The 21,588-nt window shown below is 46.5% G+C and overlaps 1 protein-coding gene across 1 annotated transcript in view; it reads right to left on the bottom strand.

Moving 5' to 3' along the window:
- Window positions 1-21,588, bottom strand: part of LOC129714803 (teneurin-3-like) — a 282,436-nt gene that overhangs the window by 44,729 nt on the left and 216,119 nt on the right. The window contains 2 exon segments of the mRNA XM_055664649.1: window positions 14,176-14,196; window positions 16,990-17,239. Of these exon segments, the coding sequence (XP_055520624.1) occupies window positions 14,176-14,196; window positions 16,990-17,239 (271 nt within the window).

Raw genomic sequence — 21,588 nt, 5'->3', positions numbered from 1 at the left:
GGGTTTAAGAGAGAGTTGGATAGAGCTCTAGGGGCTGGTAGAGTCAAGGCATATGGGGAGAAGGCAGGCACGGGTTATTGATTGGGGACGATCAGCCATGATCACAATGAATGGCGGTGCTGGCTTGAAGGGCCGAATGGCCTCCTCCTGCACCTATTTTCTATGTTTCTATGTTTCTATGAGAGGGGACTGTGAACTGATTAAAGAACAAGTGAAATGCAGGAGCTGTGATCATTTCAACGCCCATCATTCTAAGTTCATATACACCAGAGTGTTCATTGCAAAGACTTGCTCACAGAATGAAAGCTAGAATCCATTAATCGTGGTGGTTTAAGAACTCCCACTGAGTAAATTCATTCAACAAATCATTATTTTCTTCGGACAAATCCGAGTGGATGTTAGACTTTAGAGATACATCGCCCTGCGGCCCACTGCGTCCGCACCGACCAGCGATCACCCCGTACACTAGCGCTATCCGACACTCTGGGGATAATTTAACCAAAGCCACCTGTACGTCACAGAGTCATAGAGTGATACAGCGTGGAAAAACGGCCACTACACACTGGGGACAATTTACAATTTTGACCAAAGCCAATTAACCTACATAGAAACATACAAAATAGGTGCAGGAGGAGGCCATTCGGCCCTTCATTCTCGTAAACCTCCTCTGGACCCTCTCCAGTGACATAATAGACTAAACTAAATAGGAAGTATAGGAAGGTTCCCAAAGAGGCTGGCAGGACCAATATTGGTGACAAATTGCAGGCAGTAAGACATGTCTGGATAGTAATGAATGAGAGTTTACGATTAGGATTGATTCTAATTTATTGAATCTCGTTTGTTTCAACTATTTATCTCTGAGGTCACTGTAATATCTTAGGCTGACAACCAAACCTAATGTAAGTGATACAAATGAATTTGGCTGGCTGACCCTTTGACAATGGAATACCAGTGTCTTCAGGATTTATTTCAGCTTTCGTTTAGTTTAGTTTAGTTTAGAGATACAGCGCCCAACCAGACCCTTCGGCCCACCGAGTCCGCGCCGACCAGCGATCCCCGCACACTTGGAACAATTTACAGTCGCTACAATTAACCTGCAAACCTGCACGTCTTTGGAGTGTGGGAGGAAGCCGGAGCAGCCTGAGAAAAACCCACGCAGGTCACGGGGAGAACATACAATCTCTGTACAGAGAGCACCCGTAGCCAGGATGGAACCCGGGTCTCTGGCGCTGTGAGGCAGCAACTCTACCGCTGCGCCACCGTGCCGCCCTCGAAAGTTACTGAAAAAGAATTGTCAGCCTGGTTCTTAAACCGTGCTGAGGTCTCCATGGTAACTTTGGCTAAACATCCCCTCTCCCCTCACTTCTCCCCTCTCCCATCGGGAAAAAGGTACAGAAGTGTGAAAACAAACGCACACCTCCAGATTCAGGGACAGTTTCTTCCCAGCTGTTATCAGACAACTGAACCATCCTACCACAACCAGAGAGCAGTGCTGTACTACTATCTACCTCATTGGAGCCCCTCAAGGGCCTGTCCCACTTACGCAACTTTTTCGGCGACTGCCGGCACCCGTCATAGTCGCAGCAGGTCCCCGAAAATGTTCAACATGTTGAAAACCCAGCGGCGACCAGAACAGGGTACGACTCTTTGGGTGACTACTCACAACCATACAGGCTTCACCCCACGATATGTCACCTGTATGGTCGTGAGTCGCCTCAAAGAGTCGTAGCATCTTTCTGGTCCCCGCTGGATTTTCAACATGTTGAAAATTTTCGGCGACCTATGGCGGGTGCCGGCAGTCGCTGAAAAAGTCGCGTAAGTGGGACAGGCCCGTCAGACTGATCCTTGATCGGACTTTGCTGGCTTCACCTTGCACTTATCATGTATCTGTACACTGTAGACTGTAGGCTCGATTGTAATCATGTATTGTCTTTCCGCTGACTGGTTAGCACGCAACAAAAGCTTTTCACTGTACCTCGGTACACGTGACAATAATAGATCTAAAACGATTTCTGGATCAATCACTGTTACGTTTTCTGTTAAGTAAGCCTTTCTAATCCATTTACATCAACACCTATCCCTCCATCCGATCAAATAATTCCTATTTAAATCCCACTTAATTTTTGGAATTATTCCCAGTTCTTCATCTTGCTTGAGTGTGGGATAAGTCGTACAATTAATGGATTAACAAACGGTCCTTCGATATGTTGGCAGTGCACAAGTATTGCTAAAGATGGTACACAAAGTGCTGGAGTAACTTAGCAGGTCATAGAGTCAATAGACAATAGGTGCAGGAGTAGGCCATTCGGCCCTTCGAGCAGGCACCGCCATTCACTGTGATCATGGCTGATCATCCAACTCAGTATCCCGTACCTGCCTTCTCTCCATACCCCCTGATCCCCTTAGCCACAAGGGCCACATCTAACTCCCTCTTAAATATAGCCAATGAACTGGCCTTAACTACCCTCTGTGGCAGAGAGTTCCAGAGATTCACCACTCTCTGTGTGAAAAAAGTTCTTCTCATCTCGGTTTTAAAGGATTTCCCCCTTATCCTTAAGCTGTGACCCCTTGTCCTGGACTTCCCCAACATCGGGAACAATCTTCCTGCATCTAGCATGTCCAACCCCTTAAGAATTTTGTAAGTTTCTATAAGATCCCCTCTCAATCTCCTAAATTCTAGAGAGTATAAACCAAGTCTATCCAGTCTTTCTTCATAAGACAGTCCTGACATCCCAGGAATCAGTCTGGTGAACCTTCTCTGCACTCCCTCTATGGCAATAATGTCCTTCCTCAGATTTGGAGACGAAAACTGTACGCAATACTCCAGGTGTGGTCTCACCAAGACCCTGTACAACTGCAGTAGAACCTCCCTGATCCTATACTCAAATCCTTTTGCAATGAAAGCTAACATGCCATTCACTTTCTTTACTGCCTGCTGCACCTGCATGCCTACCTTCAATGACTGGTGTACCATGACACCCAGGTCTCGCTGCATCTCCCCCTTTCCCAATCGGCCACCACTTAGATAATAGTCTGCTTTCCCGTTTTTGCCACCAAAATGGATAACCTCACATTTATCCACATTATACTGCATCTGCCAAACATTTGCCCACTCACCCAGCCTATCCAAGTCACCTTGCAGTCTCCTAGCATCCTCCTCACAGCTAACACTGCCCCCCAGCTTAGTGTCATCCGCAAACTTGGAGATATTGCCTTCAATTCCCTCATCCAGATCATTAATATATATTGTAAATAGCTGGGGTCCCAGCACTGAGCCTTGCGGTACCCCACTAGTCAACCCCACCTGCCCTATCTAACTGTTTCTTAAACGTCGGGATAGTCCCTGCCTCAACTATGTCCTTTGGCAGCTCGTTCCATACACACACCACCCCTTGTGTAAAAAGGTTACTCCTCAGATTCCTATTTAATCTTTCCACCTCACCTTAAACCTATATCCTCTGTTCCTTGATTCCCCTACTCTGGACAAGAGGTTGTGCCTTCACCCAATCTATTCCCCTCATGAGCTTATACATCTCTAATAGATCACTCCTCAGAGTCCTGTGCTCTTTTGAAGAAAGGTCCCGACCTGAAATATCAACCATCCTTCTGCTCCAGTTGCAGTTGTACAGGGCCCTAGTGAGACCACACCTGTAGTATTGTGTACAGTTTTGGTCCCCTAATTTGAGGAAGGACATTCTTGCTATTGAGGGAGTGCAGCGTAGGTTTACAAGGTTAATTCCCGGGATGGCGGGACTGTCATATGCTGAGAGAATGGAGCAGCTGGGCTTGTACACTCTGGCGTTTGGAAGGAGGAGAGGAGTTCTCATTGAAACATATAAGATTGTTAAGAAGGTACACAAAAATGCTGGAGAAACTCAGTGGGTGCAGCAGCATCTAAAGTTTGTTAAGAGTTTGGACACACCAGAGGCAGGAAACATGTTCCCGATGTTGGGGGAATCCAGAACCAGGGGCCACACATACACAGTTTAAGAATAAGGGGTCGGCCATTTAGAACGGAGATGAGGAAACACTTTTTTCTCACAGAGAGTTGTGAGTCTGTGGAATTCTCTGCCTCAGAGGGCGGTGGAGGCCGGTTCTGTGGATGCTTTCAAGAGAGAGTTAGATAGGGCTCTTAAAGATAGTGGAGTCAGGGGATATGGGGAAAAGGCAGGTACGGGATACTGAGTTGGATGATCAGCCATGATCATATTGAATGGCGGTGCTGGCTCGAAGGGCCGAATGGCCTACTCCCGCACCTATTGTCTATTGTTTGGCATGTTACAATATTGTAGGGTGATATTAAGAAGGCACAAGACTGGGTGGCAACATACAACGTGATTCATGAGGTCATAGAGTCCATCATGAGGGTAACAGGCCCTTTGGCCTAACTCATCCATGCTGACCAAGGTGCCCCATCTAAGCTAGTCCTATTTGCCTGTGTTTAGCCCATATCCCTCTGTTTTTCTTTCCTATCCATGTACCTGTCCAAGGGTCTTTTAAAATGCTGCTATATGAAGCCGGATTTATCACAGGGCCTCTAAACCTACGGGGGGCCTCCGGCCAAGCTTGTATAATATTTTTGACACTGTCATAGGCCTTTCTTACATATGCTGTCACAACGCATTGTAGTCTCTAAACAACCCTTCAGTAATTTCCCTTGCCCTTCATTTCAGAATCATCATGTTTGAAGCCGATAACTCGACACCAGCACTGGCAATAAATAAATAAAATTCCAGCCCCTTATCTCATTGGCCATGCTTGTCTGCATATCAGTGTCAATCTGGTGGACTCTTCCGTCTTCCTCTAGTGGTGAGGGTGGGGGATTGAGAGGGGCCTCACAACCATATAACCATATAACAATTACAGCACGGAAACAGGCCATCTCGGCCCTACAAGTCCATGCCGAACAAATTTTTTTTCCCCTTGGTCCCACCTGCCTGCACTCATACCATAACCCTCCATTCCCTTCTCATCCATATGCCTATCCAATTTATTTTTAAATGATACCAATGAACCTGCCTCCACCACTTCCACTGGGAGCTCATTCCACACCGCCACCACTCTCTGCGTAAAGAAGTTCCCCCTCATATTACCCCTAAACTTCTGTCCATTAATTCTGAAGTCATGTCCTCTTGTTTGAATCTTCCCTATTCTCAAAGGGAAAAGCTTGTCCACATCAACTCTGTCTATCCCTCTCATCATTTTAAAGACCTCTATCAGGTCCCCCCTTAACCTTCTGCGCTCCAGAGAATAAAGACCTAACTTATTCAACCTATCTCTGTAACTTAGTTGTTAAAACCCAGGCAACATTCTAGTAAATCTCCTCTGTACTCTCTCTATTTTGTTGACATCCTTCCTATAATTGGGCGACCAAAATTGTACACCATACTCCAGATTTGGTCTCACCAATGCCTTGTACAATTTTAACATTACATCCCAGCTTCTATACTCAATGCTCTGATTTATAAAGGCTAGCGTACCAAAAGCTTTCTTTACCACCCTATCTATATGAGATTCCACCTTCAAGGAACTAGCCTGAGTGAAAAAGTTTCCCTTCGGGTTCCTACGAAACCTTTCCCCTCTCACCTTAAACCTATGCCCTGTAGGCCTTCATTCTCTACTGTGGTGGTAAAAGATTCATCCTATCTATCACCTCCTGATCTTACACCCCTCTATAAGATCATCCTCCTGCACTCCAAGGAATAGAGTCTTACAGGCCTGTCCCACTTGCCGATTATTTTTCAGCGACTGCCGGCGTCTGTCATGGTCGTAGCAGGTCGCCGAGAAAATGGCGGCAACCTACGGCATCCGGGCGACAACCTACGACAGCGCCTACGTCAGGAGAAGTCAAGCTACGCTCACTGGCGTCAAACCCACTGTTGGCGAAAATGTTTCAACATGTTGAAATTTTAGCGGTGACCAGAAAGACGCTACGGCTTTTTGTGCAACTGAGGAGACGACTCCCGGCGACCACTGGCGAACATGTGGCGACAAACTAGTCGCCTGTTGTAGACTAAAAAATCGCCTAAGTGGGACAGGCCCATTAGCCGGCTCAACCCGTCATTGTCATAGAGCGATACAGCGTGGAAATAGGCCCTTCGACCCGTCTTGCCTACACCGACAAATGTACCCCATCTACACTAGTCCAGTGTTGGGCCCATATCCCTCTAAACCTGTCCTATCCACATACCTATCTAAATGTTTCTTAAACGTTGCGATTGGCCCTGCCTCAACGATGTCCTCAAGGCAGCTCGTTCCATACACTCACTATTCTCTGCGAGAAAAAGTTACTCCTCAGATTCATATGTTTAAGAAAGAACTGCAGATGCTGGGAAAATAGGCTTGGCGATCGCTGCGCCCAACACCTCCGCTCGGTTCGCGAAAGTCAACCTGGCTCAGCACTTCAACTCCCGCTCCCATTCGTGTTCCGACCTTTCTGTCCTGGGCCTCCTCCGTGGCCAGAGTGAGTCCCACCGCAAATTGGAGGAGCAGCGCCTCATATTTCACTTGGGTAGTTTACACCCCAGCGGTATGAACATTGACTTCTCCAATTTCAGGTACTCCCTGCTTTCTCCCTCCTTCCCCTCCCCTTCCCAGCTCTCCCACAGCCCACTGTCTCCGCCTCTTCCTTTCTTCTTCCGCCACCCGCCCTCACCCTTACATCAGTCTGAAGAAGTCTCGACCCGAAACGTCACCTATTCCTTCACTCCGTAGATGCTGCCTCACCCGCTGAGTTTCTCCAGCATTGTTGTCTACCTTCAATTTTCCAGCATCTACAGTTCCTTCTTCAAGAGCTTTCTGGAAAACCTCCTCTGCACCCTCTCCAACTACTTTTGTCTACCTCGGATTCATATCTTTTCCCCTTCACCTTAAACCTGTGTTCTCTGGTCCTCGATTCCCCTACTCTTGGCAAGAGACTCAGTGCGTCTACCCGATCTATTCTCTACACCCCTATAAGAACACCCCTCATACTCCTGTGCTCCAAGGAATAGCGTCCCAGCCTGCTCAACCTCCCCCTGCAGCTCAGACCCAAGTCCAGGCAACATTTGTGTAAATCTTCTCTGCACCCTTTCCAGCTTGACAACATCTTTCCTATAAAACGGCGCCCAGAACTGAACACAACACTCTCAATGTGACCTTATGTCCTCTGGTTCTCGATTCCCCTACTCTGGGCAAGAGACTCGGTTCGTTTTCCCAATCTAGTCCTCTCCCTATGGCTCAGGCCCTCGAGTCCTGGCAACATCTTCGTAAAGGACACTGTGACTATTTTGGGCTTTCAACTAACAGGGAGGGGGAGGGGTACAGGGATGTAAGACGATGATTTGTTATAAACTGGCGGAAATTAATTTATTTCTGTGCCAATGAAAAGCTAATTACAGGAAGCACTGGATTAAGGAACATGCCTGAAACCATTAACCGGGCCAATTTTGCCACAACTATTCATGAATATAGATTAAAAATAAAGCCTGTTCTGAAAGCATCTGAGGATATTTATTAGTCCTGTGTTAGTATCAGGCTGGCTGCCTCTATATATTGTGCTTGCATGGGGAGCTGTACAAAGCGGAGAATCTGGTGCGGTTCACTTTAGTCCATTGCCCCGTGTACCGAGGTACAGTGAAAAGCTTTTGTTGCGTGCTAACCAGTCAGCGGAGGGTTACAACCATGCCTGGGTGCGGTTAGAAAGGGAATACGCCCTGTCCACGGGCAACCTGAGGGGGTTCCGGGACCGCTGGGCTCCGCAGGGTGTTGAATGTATCCTCAATAAGGATCTATTGTAGTTTATTGTGGATATATGTTTGTATTGTATCATTGTGGTGGGTTCTGGCTTGTTTTATTGTAGTGTAAATATTATTTTTTAATAATTGAATACATTTTTTGATTTAAAAAAATAAAAACAAAAATAAAAAAAGTCAGTGGAGAGACTATAATTGTCTTGATTAGAATGGGTGTCACGGGGAGGAGGCAGAAAAATGGGGTTCGGAGATAGAGATCAGCCATGATTGAATGGCGGAGTAGACTCGATGGGCCGAATGGCCTAATTCTCCTCCTATAACGAATCGACGCGTACGTGATTATAATCGAGCAGTCCGCAGTGTACAGATACATGATAAAGGGAATAATGGGAATAATGTTTTGTGCAAGGAAAAGTCCAGTCAAGTCTGATCGAGGACCGGGGGTCTCCAATGAGGTGGGTTGTAGTTCAGGACTGCTCTCTAGTTGTTGGTAGGTTGGTTCAGTGTAACCATGCTGTGGGATCTTAGCGGAATATAGTGTTAAGGGGCTGTCCCACTTGGGCGACCTAATTGGCGAGTTTAGAAGAGTTTAGGAGAGTTTGAAAATGTGACATGTTGAAGACCTCCTTCCACCTCCTTCAACTATGTTGAAGACTAGCTACGACTAGCTAGGACTAACTTCGGGAAAATTGGACACCAAATAGTGGTGAGTGAAGACGACCTCCTTTGATCTCCTTCGACCTCATCTTCGACTACGATGAAGACTATCTACAACTACCTTCGACTACCCTCGATTACCTACTACTAACATGCCGACCTACTACGACCTACTAAGACTAAACCTACGAGTAAAAAAAGTATCGATTGTTTCCATGGCGACCTTTTTTTACTCGTGGGCATTTTTCCACATGTTGAAAAATACGCCGCGACCTAGTTGAGGCCTGGAGTACGCTCTCGAGCATGAAGGAGAGTTACAAAGACCTCCTGCAACCTCACGTCGACCATGCTGCGAGTATGCGTCGAGGGCAAACTCGCCAGAACTCGCCGATTAGGTCGCCCAAGTGGGACAGCCCCTTTAGGCTGTGGGACGATATGCCTTTGACTCAAATACTTTGGTTACTTATCATGAGGTTTAAGAGACATTTGGACAGGTACATGGATAGGATAGGTTTAAAGGGATATACTTAGTATGCCAAGTGTGGGCAGGTGGGACTAGTGTAGATGGGGTATGTTCCTGGCATGGCAAGTTGGGCCGAAGGCCCCGTTTCAGTGCTGTATAGGTTCATAAGTTAATCACTCCCTAATTTGAGGAAAGACATCCTTGCTATTGAGGCAGTGCAGCGTAGGTTCACGAGGTTAATCCCTGGGATGGCGGGACTGTCATATGAGGAAAGATTGGAAAGACTAGGCTTGTATTCACTGGAATTTAGAAGGATGAGAGGGCAATCTTATAGAAACGTATAAAATTATAAAAGGACTGGACAAGCTAGATGCAGGAAAAATGTTCCCAATGTTGGTTGGGGAGTCCAGAACCAGGGGCCACAGTCTTAGAATAAAGGGGAGGCCATTTCATACTGAGATGAGAAAAAAACTTTTTCAGCCGGAGAGTTGTGAATTTGTGGAATTCCCTGCCACAGTGGGCAGTGGAGGCCAATTCACTGGATGAATTTAAGAGAGAGTTAGATAGAGCTCTAGGTGCTAGCAGAATTAAGGGATATGGGGAGAAGGCAGGAACGGGTTATTGATTGGGGACGATCAGCCATGATCATATTGAATGGCGGTGTTGGCTCGAAGGGCCGAATGGTCTACTCTTGCACCTATTTTCTATGTTTCTATGTCTAAGTCTGAAAATAGTACAGTGAAACGCTGTTTTGTTGCGTGCTATCCAGTTAGTGAAAAGATCTGTACATGATTACAATCGAGCCGTCCACAGTGTGCAGATACAGGATAAAGGGAATAACTTCTTGTGCAAGATAAAGTAGATCAAAGATCATCCGAGAGTTTCCAACGAGGTGGATGGTAGGTCAGGACTGCTCTCTAGTTGGTGATAGGATGGGTTCTTGCATGGATACAATAGACAATAGGTTCAGCCCTTCGAGCCAGCATCGCCATGATCATGGCTGATCATCCCTAATCAGTACCCCGTTCCTGCCTTCTCCCCATATCCCTGACTCCGCTATTTTTAAGAGCCCTATCTAGCTCCTGCCTCCACCGCCCTCTGAGGCAGAGAATTCCGACTCACCACTCTCTGTGAGAAAAAGTGTTTCCTCGTCTCTGTTCTAAATGGTTTACTCCTTATTCTTAAACTGTGGCCCCTGGTTGCTGGACTCCCCCAACATCGGGAACATGTTTCCTGCCTCTAGCGTGTCCAAGCCCGTAACAATCTTATATGTTTCAATGAGATTTCCTCTCATCCTTCTAAACTCCAGAATGTACAAGCCCAGCCGCTCCATTCTCTCAGCATATGACAGTCCCCGGATACGGAAGGAATGGAGGGATATGGATCATGTACAGGCAGATAAGGGAGGTCATGTTAGGCATGGACATTGTGGGCTGAAGGGCCTGTTCTTGTACAATATTGTTCTATATATATTCCTTTTCTCCAGATGATAAATAGTCTTGATCTGAAACATCACCTATTCCTTTTCTTCAGAGATGGATATTTTCAAGGCGGAGATTGACGAATGTTTGATTAGTGCGGGTGTCAGGGGTTATGGGGAGAAGGCAGGAGAATGGGGTTGGGAGGGAAAGATAGATCAGCCATGATTGAATGGCAGAGTAGACTTGATGGGCCGAATGGTCTAATTCTGCTCTTAGAACCAATAAACTTAAGAAGGTGGACAAAAAAATGCTGGAGAAACTCAGCGGGTGAGGCAGCATCTACGGAGAGAAGGAATCGTGGTTGAGACCCTTCTTCAGACTGTGGTCGGGGGGAGAGGGGGGGGGGAAGAAAGGGAGAGGCGGAGACGCTAGGCTTGTGGGAGAGCAGGGAACTGAAGCTGAAGATGCTGCCTGATCCGCTGAGTTACTCCAGCATTCTGTGTCTATATCAGATTGTTTAGTTTAGTTTATGCTCACATGTACCACGTTTGTTGCGTGCTAACCAGTCAGCAGAAAGACAACACATGATTACAATCGAGCCACTCACAGTGTACAGATACACAGGATAAATGGAATAACGCTAAGTGCAAGGTACAGCCAGTAAAGTCCGATCCTTCTGCACTGTTCTATATTTCAGTGTGTAAAGGGCCTGTCCCATTGGCGATTTATTTCAGCGACTGCCGACATCATTGACTGTCGTATCAGGTCACCGTGAAGAGCTATTGACGCGCGATGATTTTTTTCAAGTGTCGCGACATATTTTTGTCGCCGCTGGATTTTGAAATGTTCAAAATCCTTTGGCGACCTGACACGACACCGGCAGTCGCCGAAAAAAAATCGCCAAGTAGGACAGACCCTGATGAGTGATCGATGGTCAGCATGGAGGCAGTGGGCTGAAGGGTCTGTTTCCATGCTGTGTCTCGAAACTAAGCTAACACTGAAAAGCAAAGCAAATATGCGCGGCAACATCAGCCAGCAGAACCCCTCAGCACAAATGCAGTAGGCACTGCACGAGGGCCAGGAAGAGATAATTGGGAAGGAAAAATAATCACAATTAAATGAACAGTTGGCGGCGTATCTTTCTAGCAAAGGATATCCCACATTGCTTCACAGCCAGATCATTATTCTTGGACTGCTGTCACTGTTATAATGTTGGAGAAGGGAGTTGATTGCTGGAGGTAGAGTCCAGCTCACTGTGGGATGACAGATGTGGGTCTATGAGGAACCATTGCCACAGATGCATAGACAATAGGTGCAGGAGTTGGCCATTCGGCCCTTCGAGCCAGCACACTCATTCATTGTGTAAATGACCCAGTCATTCTCACAAACATGGCACAACAGACTTTATTAAAAGACACTTACTGTACAGTACAGCATGTTGCTTCAGCTGTGTAACGGCAATTACACTAACAGCACAAGCTGGGTTACCACAATATGAACCATGTAGTAAGCGGAGCTTCTACTAATAAAGCACTATAATTGGTTTTGTGTGGAGTGACTAATCTACTGATTGGAGACGTGGATCTATACGGCACGCGCGCGGGGCAGGTTTGTACGCCACCCCTTAGGTATGGAGATTTTTTTTAAATCATATAAACTATAGAATAAATAAAGGGGAGGCCATTTAAAACTGAGGTGAGAAAAAAACTTTTTTAACCAGAGAGTTGTGAATTTGTGGAATTCCCTGCCACAGAGGGAATCACTGGATGGATTTAAGAGAGAGTAAAGGGCCTGTCCCATTGTACGAGCTAATTCAAGAGTTCCCCCGAGTTTGCCCTGATTCGAACTCGAAGATTTACGGTAATGGCCACTCGTCGGTACTCGGGGCTCTCGTGAACATTTTTCAACATGTTGAAAAATCTTCACGTGTCTTCACGAGCTTACCCCGTTTCCCGAGTACCTGCCGTTAGCGTCACGAGCCGCTAAGGGACGTCCCCGAGCTCCGACGTACCCGCTACGTACATTCTCCGTGCTTACCACGAGTTTTGATTTTTTTTTTAAACTCGGGAGAGCTCTTGGAATGAACTCGTGCAGTGGGACAGGGCCTTTAGAGAGAGCTCTTGGTGCTAGTGGAATCAAGGGATATGGGGAGAAGGCAGGCACGGGTTAATGATTGGGGATGATCAGCCATGATCACATTGAATGGCAGTGCTGGCTCGAAGGCCCGAATGGCCTCCTCCTGCACCTATTGTCTATTGGTTAGTGTGGAGTAACCAATCGACTTCTTGGAGACGTGGATCTATACCGCACCCCTTAGGTAATGGGGATTTAGTTTAAACCATCTATATGTCCCTGTAGGCGTCACTAGCATTTTGGGTACTGTATCGCCCAGCCATCACATATTAATGTGTTTATTCCTGTAGACCACCTACATTTAGATGCACTTCACTTTTATTTCTACAAGAAAAGATGTAGATTGGTTACTCCACACGAACCAATTGTAATGCTTTATTAGTAGAAGCTCCGCCTACTACACGGATCATATTATCGTAAGCAGACATAAATGCTGGAGAAACTCAGCGGGTGCGGCAGCATCTACGGAGCGAAGGAAATAGGCCATGTTTCGGGCCGAAACCCTTCTTCAGACTCGAAACGTCGCCTAGTCCTTCACTCCATAGATGCTGCCGCACCCGCTGAGTTTCTCCAGCATCTTTGTCAACCTATGAATAGACTGGCCACTCACTCATCTCCCCGCTGCCTTCAGGTAGAAGGTACAGGAGCGTGAAATCTGCAATGACCAGGTTCAGGAATAGCTCCTTCCCCACAGCCATCAGACTACTAAACTCAACTCAAACAAAAATCTGAACTTTAATAGCCCATTGCACTTTGTATGCTTATTTATGTGTGTATATATATATATATATTCAATGGTATATGGACACACTGATCTGTTCTGTATTCATGCCTACTATATTCTGTTGTGTTGCAGCAAAGCAAGAATTTCATTGTCCTATCTGGGACACATGATAATAAACTCTCTTGAACTTGAACATTCAATGTGATCATGGCTGATCATCTACAATCAGTAACCCTCTAGCCAGCACCACCATTCAACGTGATCATCCCCAATCAGTACCCCGTTCCTGCCTTCTCCCCATATCCCCTGACTCCGCTATCTTCAAGAGCTCTATCTAGCTCTCGCCTGAAAGCATCCAGAGAATTGGCCTCCACCGCCCTCTGAGGCAGGGAATTCCACAGACTCACAACTGACTGGGTAAAGACGTTTTTCCTCATCTCCGTTCTAAATGGCTTATCCCTTATTCTTAAACCCCTGACACCATGTAGTAAATAATCTGTCCATGTCTGCCTTAAAAATATCCAATGACTTGGCCTCCACAGTCGTCTGTGGCAATGAATTCCACAGATTCCCCACCCTGACTAAAGAAATCGCTCCTCATCTCCTTTCTAACGTTAGGTCATTTGATTCTGACCTCTGGTCCTAGACTCCACCACTAGTGGAAACATCCTCTCCACATCCACACTATCCAAGCCTTTCACTATTCGGTAAGTTTCAATGAGGTCCCCCCCCTCATTCTTCGAAACTCCAGCGAGAGCCGTGAAACGCTCTTCATGCGTTAACCCGCTTATTCTGGGATCATTCTCGTAAACCTGCTCGGGACCCTCCCCGGAGCCAGCACATCCTTCCTCAGATAATGGGGCCCAAACCGGCTCACATTATTCCAAATGTGGCCTGACCAGCGCCTTGTAGAGCCTCAGCATTACATTCCCTGTTTTGATATCCAACATTCTATAACGAATTAGTTTAGATATGAAAAGAAAAGTGAATTAAAACACAGTAGGTGAAGTGGTGGAGAAACAGAGGAACAGTTCTTAAACTTACCTATGTCTAAAATCTTTATTTCTTAGTAGGTAGCAAGAAAAAAAGAGAACAGTGCAGGTTAGGTGCAGAATATAAATGAGTGAAGTCAGTTTGAATAAAATGCATCCATGTCACTGTGTCAAAGGGACTCAAAATGGTTACGTTATATTGCAGGAAGCCTTCATATCATTTTAATGTCATGCAAACCAAGCATAGTATCTGGGCAAATCAGGTTCGCATCATTAAAGGTGCCCGCTAATCGTGATGTGAAAGACAGATTGACTCTGACGTGTTTGGCGACACGCTGACTGGACTCCTCGTTTCCGTTCAACCTCGTATCAAGGCAGCTAGATATTCTGTAATGCGTTAAGAGGTATTAGCGGCTACCCTGTCAGGGCAATGCTGGGCGAGATTCATCACTGGAAAGATATTCTCCTCGACTCAAGAGTTACCGACAAACCCACGTGACCTATTGCGTATGCAAATAGATACTCAATTCAATGGAAACGCTATAAAACGATTAGCAAATAGATGATTCAAGCTGTGCATCTTAATTCAATGACAATGGTTATAACGGTTCCACGTACAATGCCAACCTTTTTGTTTAGTTTAGTTTCGAGATACAGCGTGGAAACAGGGCCATCGGCCCACCGACCAGCGATCCCCGCACATTAACACTAGACTACACACACATACACTAGGGACGATTCACAATTATACCCAACTGATTAACCTGCAAACCTGCACGTCTTTGGAGTGTGGGAGGAAACCGGAGCACCCGGAGAAAACCCACGCAGGTCACTGTGAGAAGGTACAAACTCCGTACAGACGGGACCCGTAGTCAGGCTGGAACCCGGGTCTCTGGCGCTGTGAGGCAGCAACTCTACCGCTGCACCACCTTGCTGCCCACTTGTTCTTACAAAGGCTCTGCAGCAAACTCAACTCAACTCAGTTTTGGAGCTTGGAAGGTCTTCTTTGGACGATGGGACGTCAAGCTATTTGGCCTCATGCTTTCAAGCAAGTAACTTGCCTGTTGCAGAAATGGTAACTATCTCTTGGGCCAGTAGGCCTTTCTTCCTTCTCTTTTGGACTTTAGACTTCAGAGATACAGTGCAGAAACAGGCCCTTCGGCCCACTGAGTCCGCCCCAACCAGCGATCCCCTCGTACACTCGTACTATGCTGCACACACTAAGGACAATTTACAATTTTTACCTAAGCCGATAAACCTACAAACCTGTACGGCTTTTGAGTGTGGGAGGAAACCGAAGATCTCGGAGAAAACCAACGAGGTCACGGGGAGAACGTGCAAACTCCGTACAGACAGCACCCGTGGTCGGGATCGAACCCGGATCTCTGGCGCTGTAAGGCACGGTGGCGCAATGCTAGGGACCCGGGTTCAATCCCGACTACGGGCGCTGCCTGTATGGAGTTTGTCTGCCTCTACATTCTCCCCGTGACCTGCGTGGGTTTTCTCCGAGATCTTCGGTTTCCTCCCACACTCCAAAGACGTGCAGGTTTGTAGGTTAATTGGCTTGGTATAAGTGTAAATTGTCCCTAGTGTGTGTAGGATAGTGTTAGTGTGCGGGGATCGCTGGTCGGCGCGGACCCGGTTGGGCCGAAGGGCCTGTTTCCGCGCTGCATCTCAAAACTAAACTAAACTAAACCAAACCCATCTGTGCCAATTGATTTGGAAGGAACAGCATTGGCTATCCGAGTAGTGGCATGGTGGTGCAGCAGTAGAGTTGCTGCCTCGCAGCTCCAGAGACCCGGCTTCCATCTTGACTATGGGTGCTGTCTGTACGGAGTTTGCATGTTCTCCCTGTGACCTGTGTGGGCTTTCTCCAAGATCTTCGGTTTCCTCCCACACTCCAGGTTTGTAGGTTAGTTGGCTTGGTAAATGTAAATAGTCCCCTAGTGTGGGGGTATTAGGGAAGGGGGGGGGCACCAATAAATGGGGAATTAGGGGAGGGCACTGATAGGAATTTGGTTGTCCCCAGTTCCCCTTCACTGTTGACCCCACTATCTTACACACAATAAGGACAATTTACAAATTAAACTACGGACAATTTACCATTTTACTAAACCATTAGACTACACATCTTTGGAGTGTGGGAGGAAACCGGAGCACCTGTAGAAAACCCACTTGGTCACACGGAGTTTGCATGTTCTCCCCGTGACTCGCGTGGGTTTTCTCCGAGATCTTCGGTTTCCTCCCACACTCCAAACACATACAGGTTTGTCGGTTAATTGGCTTGGTGTAAATGTAAATTGTCTCTGGCTGGTCGGTGCGGACTTGGTGGCCTGCAGGGCTCGCTTCCGCGCAGTGTATCTAAACTAAAAAGGTAAAGAAGTAGGCGAGGGAAACCGAGGAGGAAGCCCCGCCGAGGCGGTTGGACTTGGTCTGTAGAACCGTTACGCTGTGGTTTAATTGGTGCTTTCCAAGATGTGTGTGGGGAGAGGGAGCGAGGGAGAGCAGACAACAGGCAAGAAGAAAATACATTCTCTTCGATTCGTAGCTTGTTCCACGTAAGCTGGTCTTGACCTAAAGTGTAGGAAGGAACTGCAGATGTTGGTTAACACCAAAGATAGACACAATCCAAATGTTGGGACGGGCAGCATCTCTGGAGAGAAGGAACGGGTGACGTTTCGGGTCGAGAACCTTCTTCGGACACTTTATTTTAGATGAGGGAGAGCGGGGGCCTGAGAAACGGAGGTCATCGAAGAGTCGAAGGTCGGGAGGAAGAAGGGTCTCGACCTGAAACGCAACCCATTCCTTCCCTCCAGAGATGCTGCCTGTCCCGCTGAGTTGCCCCAGCGTTGCGGTCTAGACCTACCTCAGCTCAAGGATGCTGGTGACGTTTCCGGAGGGGAAGACACGGCGGATGTAGTTGAAGTCACCGATGTACAGGCTTCCGTCGATGCCGCAGGCCAACGCCACTGGGGCCAGGAGCTTGTTGCCGTCTGACTGGCCGTTACAACTGGGGCAGGATATACTCCGTCTCCTCCCGTTCCCCATGATGCAGCTTATCACTGCCGGCTGCTGCGAGATGAACTGGTTCTCACCATTGCCCTTGTACAGAATCCCTGGTGGAATCATAAAAATAATAATAATAATAACTTTTATTGTCATCGCACATAGGTGCAACGAGATTTGGTCTGCAGCTTCTATCCGATGTCATAACTGAAACAACTCGGAGAAAACCCACGCAGGTCACGGGGAGAACATACAAACTCCGTACAGACAGCACCCGTAGTTAGGATGGAACCCGGGTCTCTGCCACTGGAGTAACTCAGCCAGCAGCATAATCGAGGATGATTCGCACCCCGGCCACTCCCTCTTCTCCCCTCTCCCATCGGGCAAGAGGGACACAAGTTTGAAAACAAACACACACCTCCAGATTCAGGGACAGTTTCTTCCCAGCTGTTATCAGGCAACTGAACCATCCTACCACAACCAGAGAGCAGTGCTGAACTACTATCTACCTCATTGGTGACCCTCGGACTATCCTTGATCAGACTTTACTGGCTTTACCTTGTATTAAACATTATTCCCTTATTATATATCTGTCCACTGTGGACGGCTCGATTGTAATCATGTATTAACCATATAACCATATAACCATATAACAATTACAGCACGGAAACAGGCTATCTCGGCCCTACAAGTCCATGCCGAACAAATTTTGTTCCCCTTAGTCCCACCTGCCTGCACTCGTACCATAACCCTCCATTCCCTTCTCATCCATATGCCTATCCAATTTATTTTTAAATGATACCAATGAACCTGCCTCCACCACTTCCACTGGGAGCTCATTCCACACCGCCACCACTCTCTGCGTAAAGAAGTTCCCCCTCATATTACCCCTAAACTTCTGTCCCTTAATTCTGAAGTCATGTCCTCTTGTTTGAATCTTCCCTATTCTCAAAGGGAAAAGCTTGTCCACATCAACTCTGTCTATCCCTCTCATCATTTTAAAGACCTCTATCAGGTCCCCCCTTAACCTTCTGCGCTCCAGAGAATAAAGACCTAACTTATTCAACCTATCTCTGTAACTTAGTTGTTGAAACCCAGGCAAACATTCTAGTAAATCTCCTCTGTACTCTCTCTATTTTGTTGACATCCTTCCTATAATTGGGCGACCAAAATTGTACACCATACTCCAGATTTGGTCTCACCAATGCCTTGTACAATTTTAACATTACATCCCAGCTTCTATACTCAATGCTCTGATTTATAAAGGCTAGCATACCAAAAGCTTTCTTTACCACCCTATCTATATGAGATTCCACCTTCAAGGAACTATGCACGGTTATACCCAGATCCCTCTGTTCAACTGTATTCTTCAATTCCCTACCATTTACCATGTACGTCCTATTTTGATTTGTCCTGCCAAGGTGTAGCACCTCACATTTATCAGCATTAAACTCCATCTGCCATCTTTCAGCCCATTTTTCCAAATGGCCTAAATCACTCTGTAGACTTTGGAAATCCTCTTCATTATCCACAACACCCCCTATCTTGGTATCATCTGCATACTTACTAATCGAATTTACCACACCTTCATCCAGATCATTGATGTACATGACAAACAACAAAGGACCCAACACAGATCCCTGAGGCACCCCACTAGTCACCTGCCTCCAACCCGATAAACAGCCATCCACCATTACCCTCTGGCTTCTCCCATTCAGCCACTGTTGAATCCATCTTGCTATTCCTGCATTTATACCCAACAGTTGAACCTTCTTAACCAACCTTCCATGAGGAACCTTGTCAAAGGCCTTACTAAAGTCCATATAGACAACATCCACTGCTTTACCCTCGTCAATTTCCCTAGTAACCTCTTCAAAAAATTCAAGAAGATTAGTCAAACATGACCTTCCAGGCACAAATCCATGTTGACTGTTCCTAATCAGACCCTGTTTATCTAGATGCTTATATATATTGTCTCTAAGTATCTTTTCCATTAATTTGCCCACCACTGAAGTCAAACTAACAGGTCTATAATTGCTAGGTTTACTCTTAGAACCCTTTTTAAACAATGGAACAACATGCGCAGTACGCCAATCCTCGGGGACTATTCCCGTTTGTAATGACATTTGAAATATTTCCGTCATAGCCCCGGCTATTTCTACACTAACTTCCCTCAATGTCCTAGGGAATATCCTTTCAGGACCTGGAGACTTATCCACTTTTATATTTTTCAAAAGTGTCAGTACTTCTTTTACTTTGAACCTCATAGTATCCATAGCTACTCTACTAGTTTCCCTTACCTCACATAATTCAATATCCTTCTCCTTGGTGAATACCGAAGAAAAAAAATTGTTCAATATCTCCCCCATCTCTTTTGGCTCTGCAGATAGCTGTCCACTCTGTCTCTCCAATGGACCAATTTTATCCCTCCTTATCCTTTTGCTATTAATATAGCTGTAGAAACCCTTTGGATTGACTTTCACCTTACTTGCCAAAGCAACCTCATATCTTCTTTTAGCTTTTCTAATTTCTTTCTTAAGATTCTTTTTACATTCCTTATACTCCTCAAGCACCTCATTTACTTCATGCTGCCTATAATTATTGTAGATCTCCCTCTTTTTCCGAACAAGATGTCCAATTTCCCTTGAAAACCAGGGCTCTTTCCAATTTTTACTGTTTCCTTTCAACCGAACAGGAACATAAAGATTCTGTACTCTTAAAATTTCCCCTTTAAATGTCCTCCATTTCTCTTCTACATCTTTCCCATAAAACAAAATGTCCCAGTTCACTCCTTTTAAATCATCTCGCATCGCATCAAAGTTAGCCTTTCTCCAATCAAAAATCTCAACCCTAGGTCCAGTTCTGACCCTCTCCATAGTTATATTGAAACTAATGGTATTGTGATCACTGGACCCGAAGTGCTCCCCAACGCATACCTCCGCCACCTGTCCAGTCTCATTTCCTAACAGGAGGTCCAGCACTGCCCCTCCTCTAGTAGGTACCTCTATGTATTGCTGCAAAAAACTATCCTGCACACATTTTACAAACTCCAACCCATCCAGCCCATTTACAGAATGTGTTTCCCAGTCTATGTGTGGAAAGTTGAAATCTCCCACAATCACTACCTTGTGCTTACTACTAATCTCTGCTATCTCCTTACATATTTGCTCTTCCAATTCTCGTTCCCCGTTTGGCGGTCTATAATACACCCCTATAAGTGTTGCTACACCTTTCCCACCTCAATTCCACCCAAATAGCCTCCCTAGATGAGCCCTCCAATCTATCCTGCCAAAGCACTGCTGTAATATCTTCCCTGACTAGCAATGCAACACCTCCACCTCTTGCCCCTCCAATTCTATCACACCTGAAGCAGCGAAATCCTGGAATATTTAGTTTCCAATCACAGCCCTCCTGCAACCCACGTTTCACTGATCGCCACAACATCATACTTCCAGGTGTCTATCCAGACTCTAAGCTCATCCACCTTTCTTACAATGCTCCTAGCATTAAAATATGCACATTTAAGAAAACCCCCGTCTCTTATTCTCTGTTTATTTCCTTTCTCCTCTTGTGTCCGAGTGCTTCCCTTTTCTGCTTCCTGCCTCCCATTCTGTCTACTACCTTTCGCTATTTGAGTCCCTCGCCCCAACCATTCTAGTTTAAAGTCTCCCCAGCTGCCTTTGCAAATTTCCCCGCTAGGATATTGGTCCCCCTCGGGTTCAAGTGCAACCCATCCTTTCTGTACAGGTCCCACCTTCCCCAAAAGAAGTCCCAATGATCCAGAAACTTGAATCCCTGCCCTCTGCACCAGTCTTTCAGCCACGCATTTATCCTCCACCTCGCTCCATTCCTCCTCTCACTGTCGCGTGGCACAGGCAGTAATCCTGAGATTGTTACCTTTTTGGTCCTTTTTCTTAACTCTCCTCCCAACTCCCTAAATCCTCCCTTCAGGACCTCTTCCCTTTTTTTTCCTATGTCATTGGTACCTATATGTACCACGACCTCAGGCTCCTCTCCCTCTGATTTAAGGATATCTTGGATGCGTTGAGACACGTCCGAGACCTTGGCACCAGGGAGGCAGACTACCATCCTGGTCTCCCGACTGCGTCCACAGAATCGCCTATCCGACCCCCTAACAATAGAGTCCCCAATTACTATTGCCCTCTTTTTTTCCCTAGCTTTTGGAGCAACAGGGCCGGTCTCTGAGCTGGAGGCCCGTCCGCTGTCACTACCCCCGGGTAGGCTGTCACCCCCATCCGTACTCAAACAGGAGTACTTATTTGCGAGGTGTACCGACATTGGAGTACTCACTCGTTCCTGCCTCTGCCCCTTGCCCTTCCTTAACGTGACCCACATGTCTCTCTCCCGTGGTTTTGGAGTGACCACCTCTCTATAACTCCCCTCTATGACCTCCTCACTCTCCCTGATCAGAGCGAGGTCATCGAGCTGCTGCTCCAGG

Source organism: Leucoraja erinacea, chromosome 41 (assembly GCF_028641065.1).
Source record: "Leucoraja erinacea ecotype New England chromosome 41, Leri_hhj_1, whole genome shotgun sequence".
Lineage (NCBI taxonomy): Eukaryota > Metazoa > Chordata > Chondrichthyes > Rajiformes > Rajidae > Leucoraja > Leucoraja erinaceus.
Note: the sequence above shows the minus strand (reverse complement) of the source record. Positions and strands in the feature narration are given on the sequence as shown.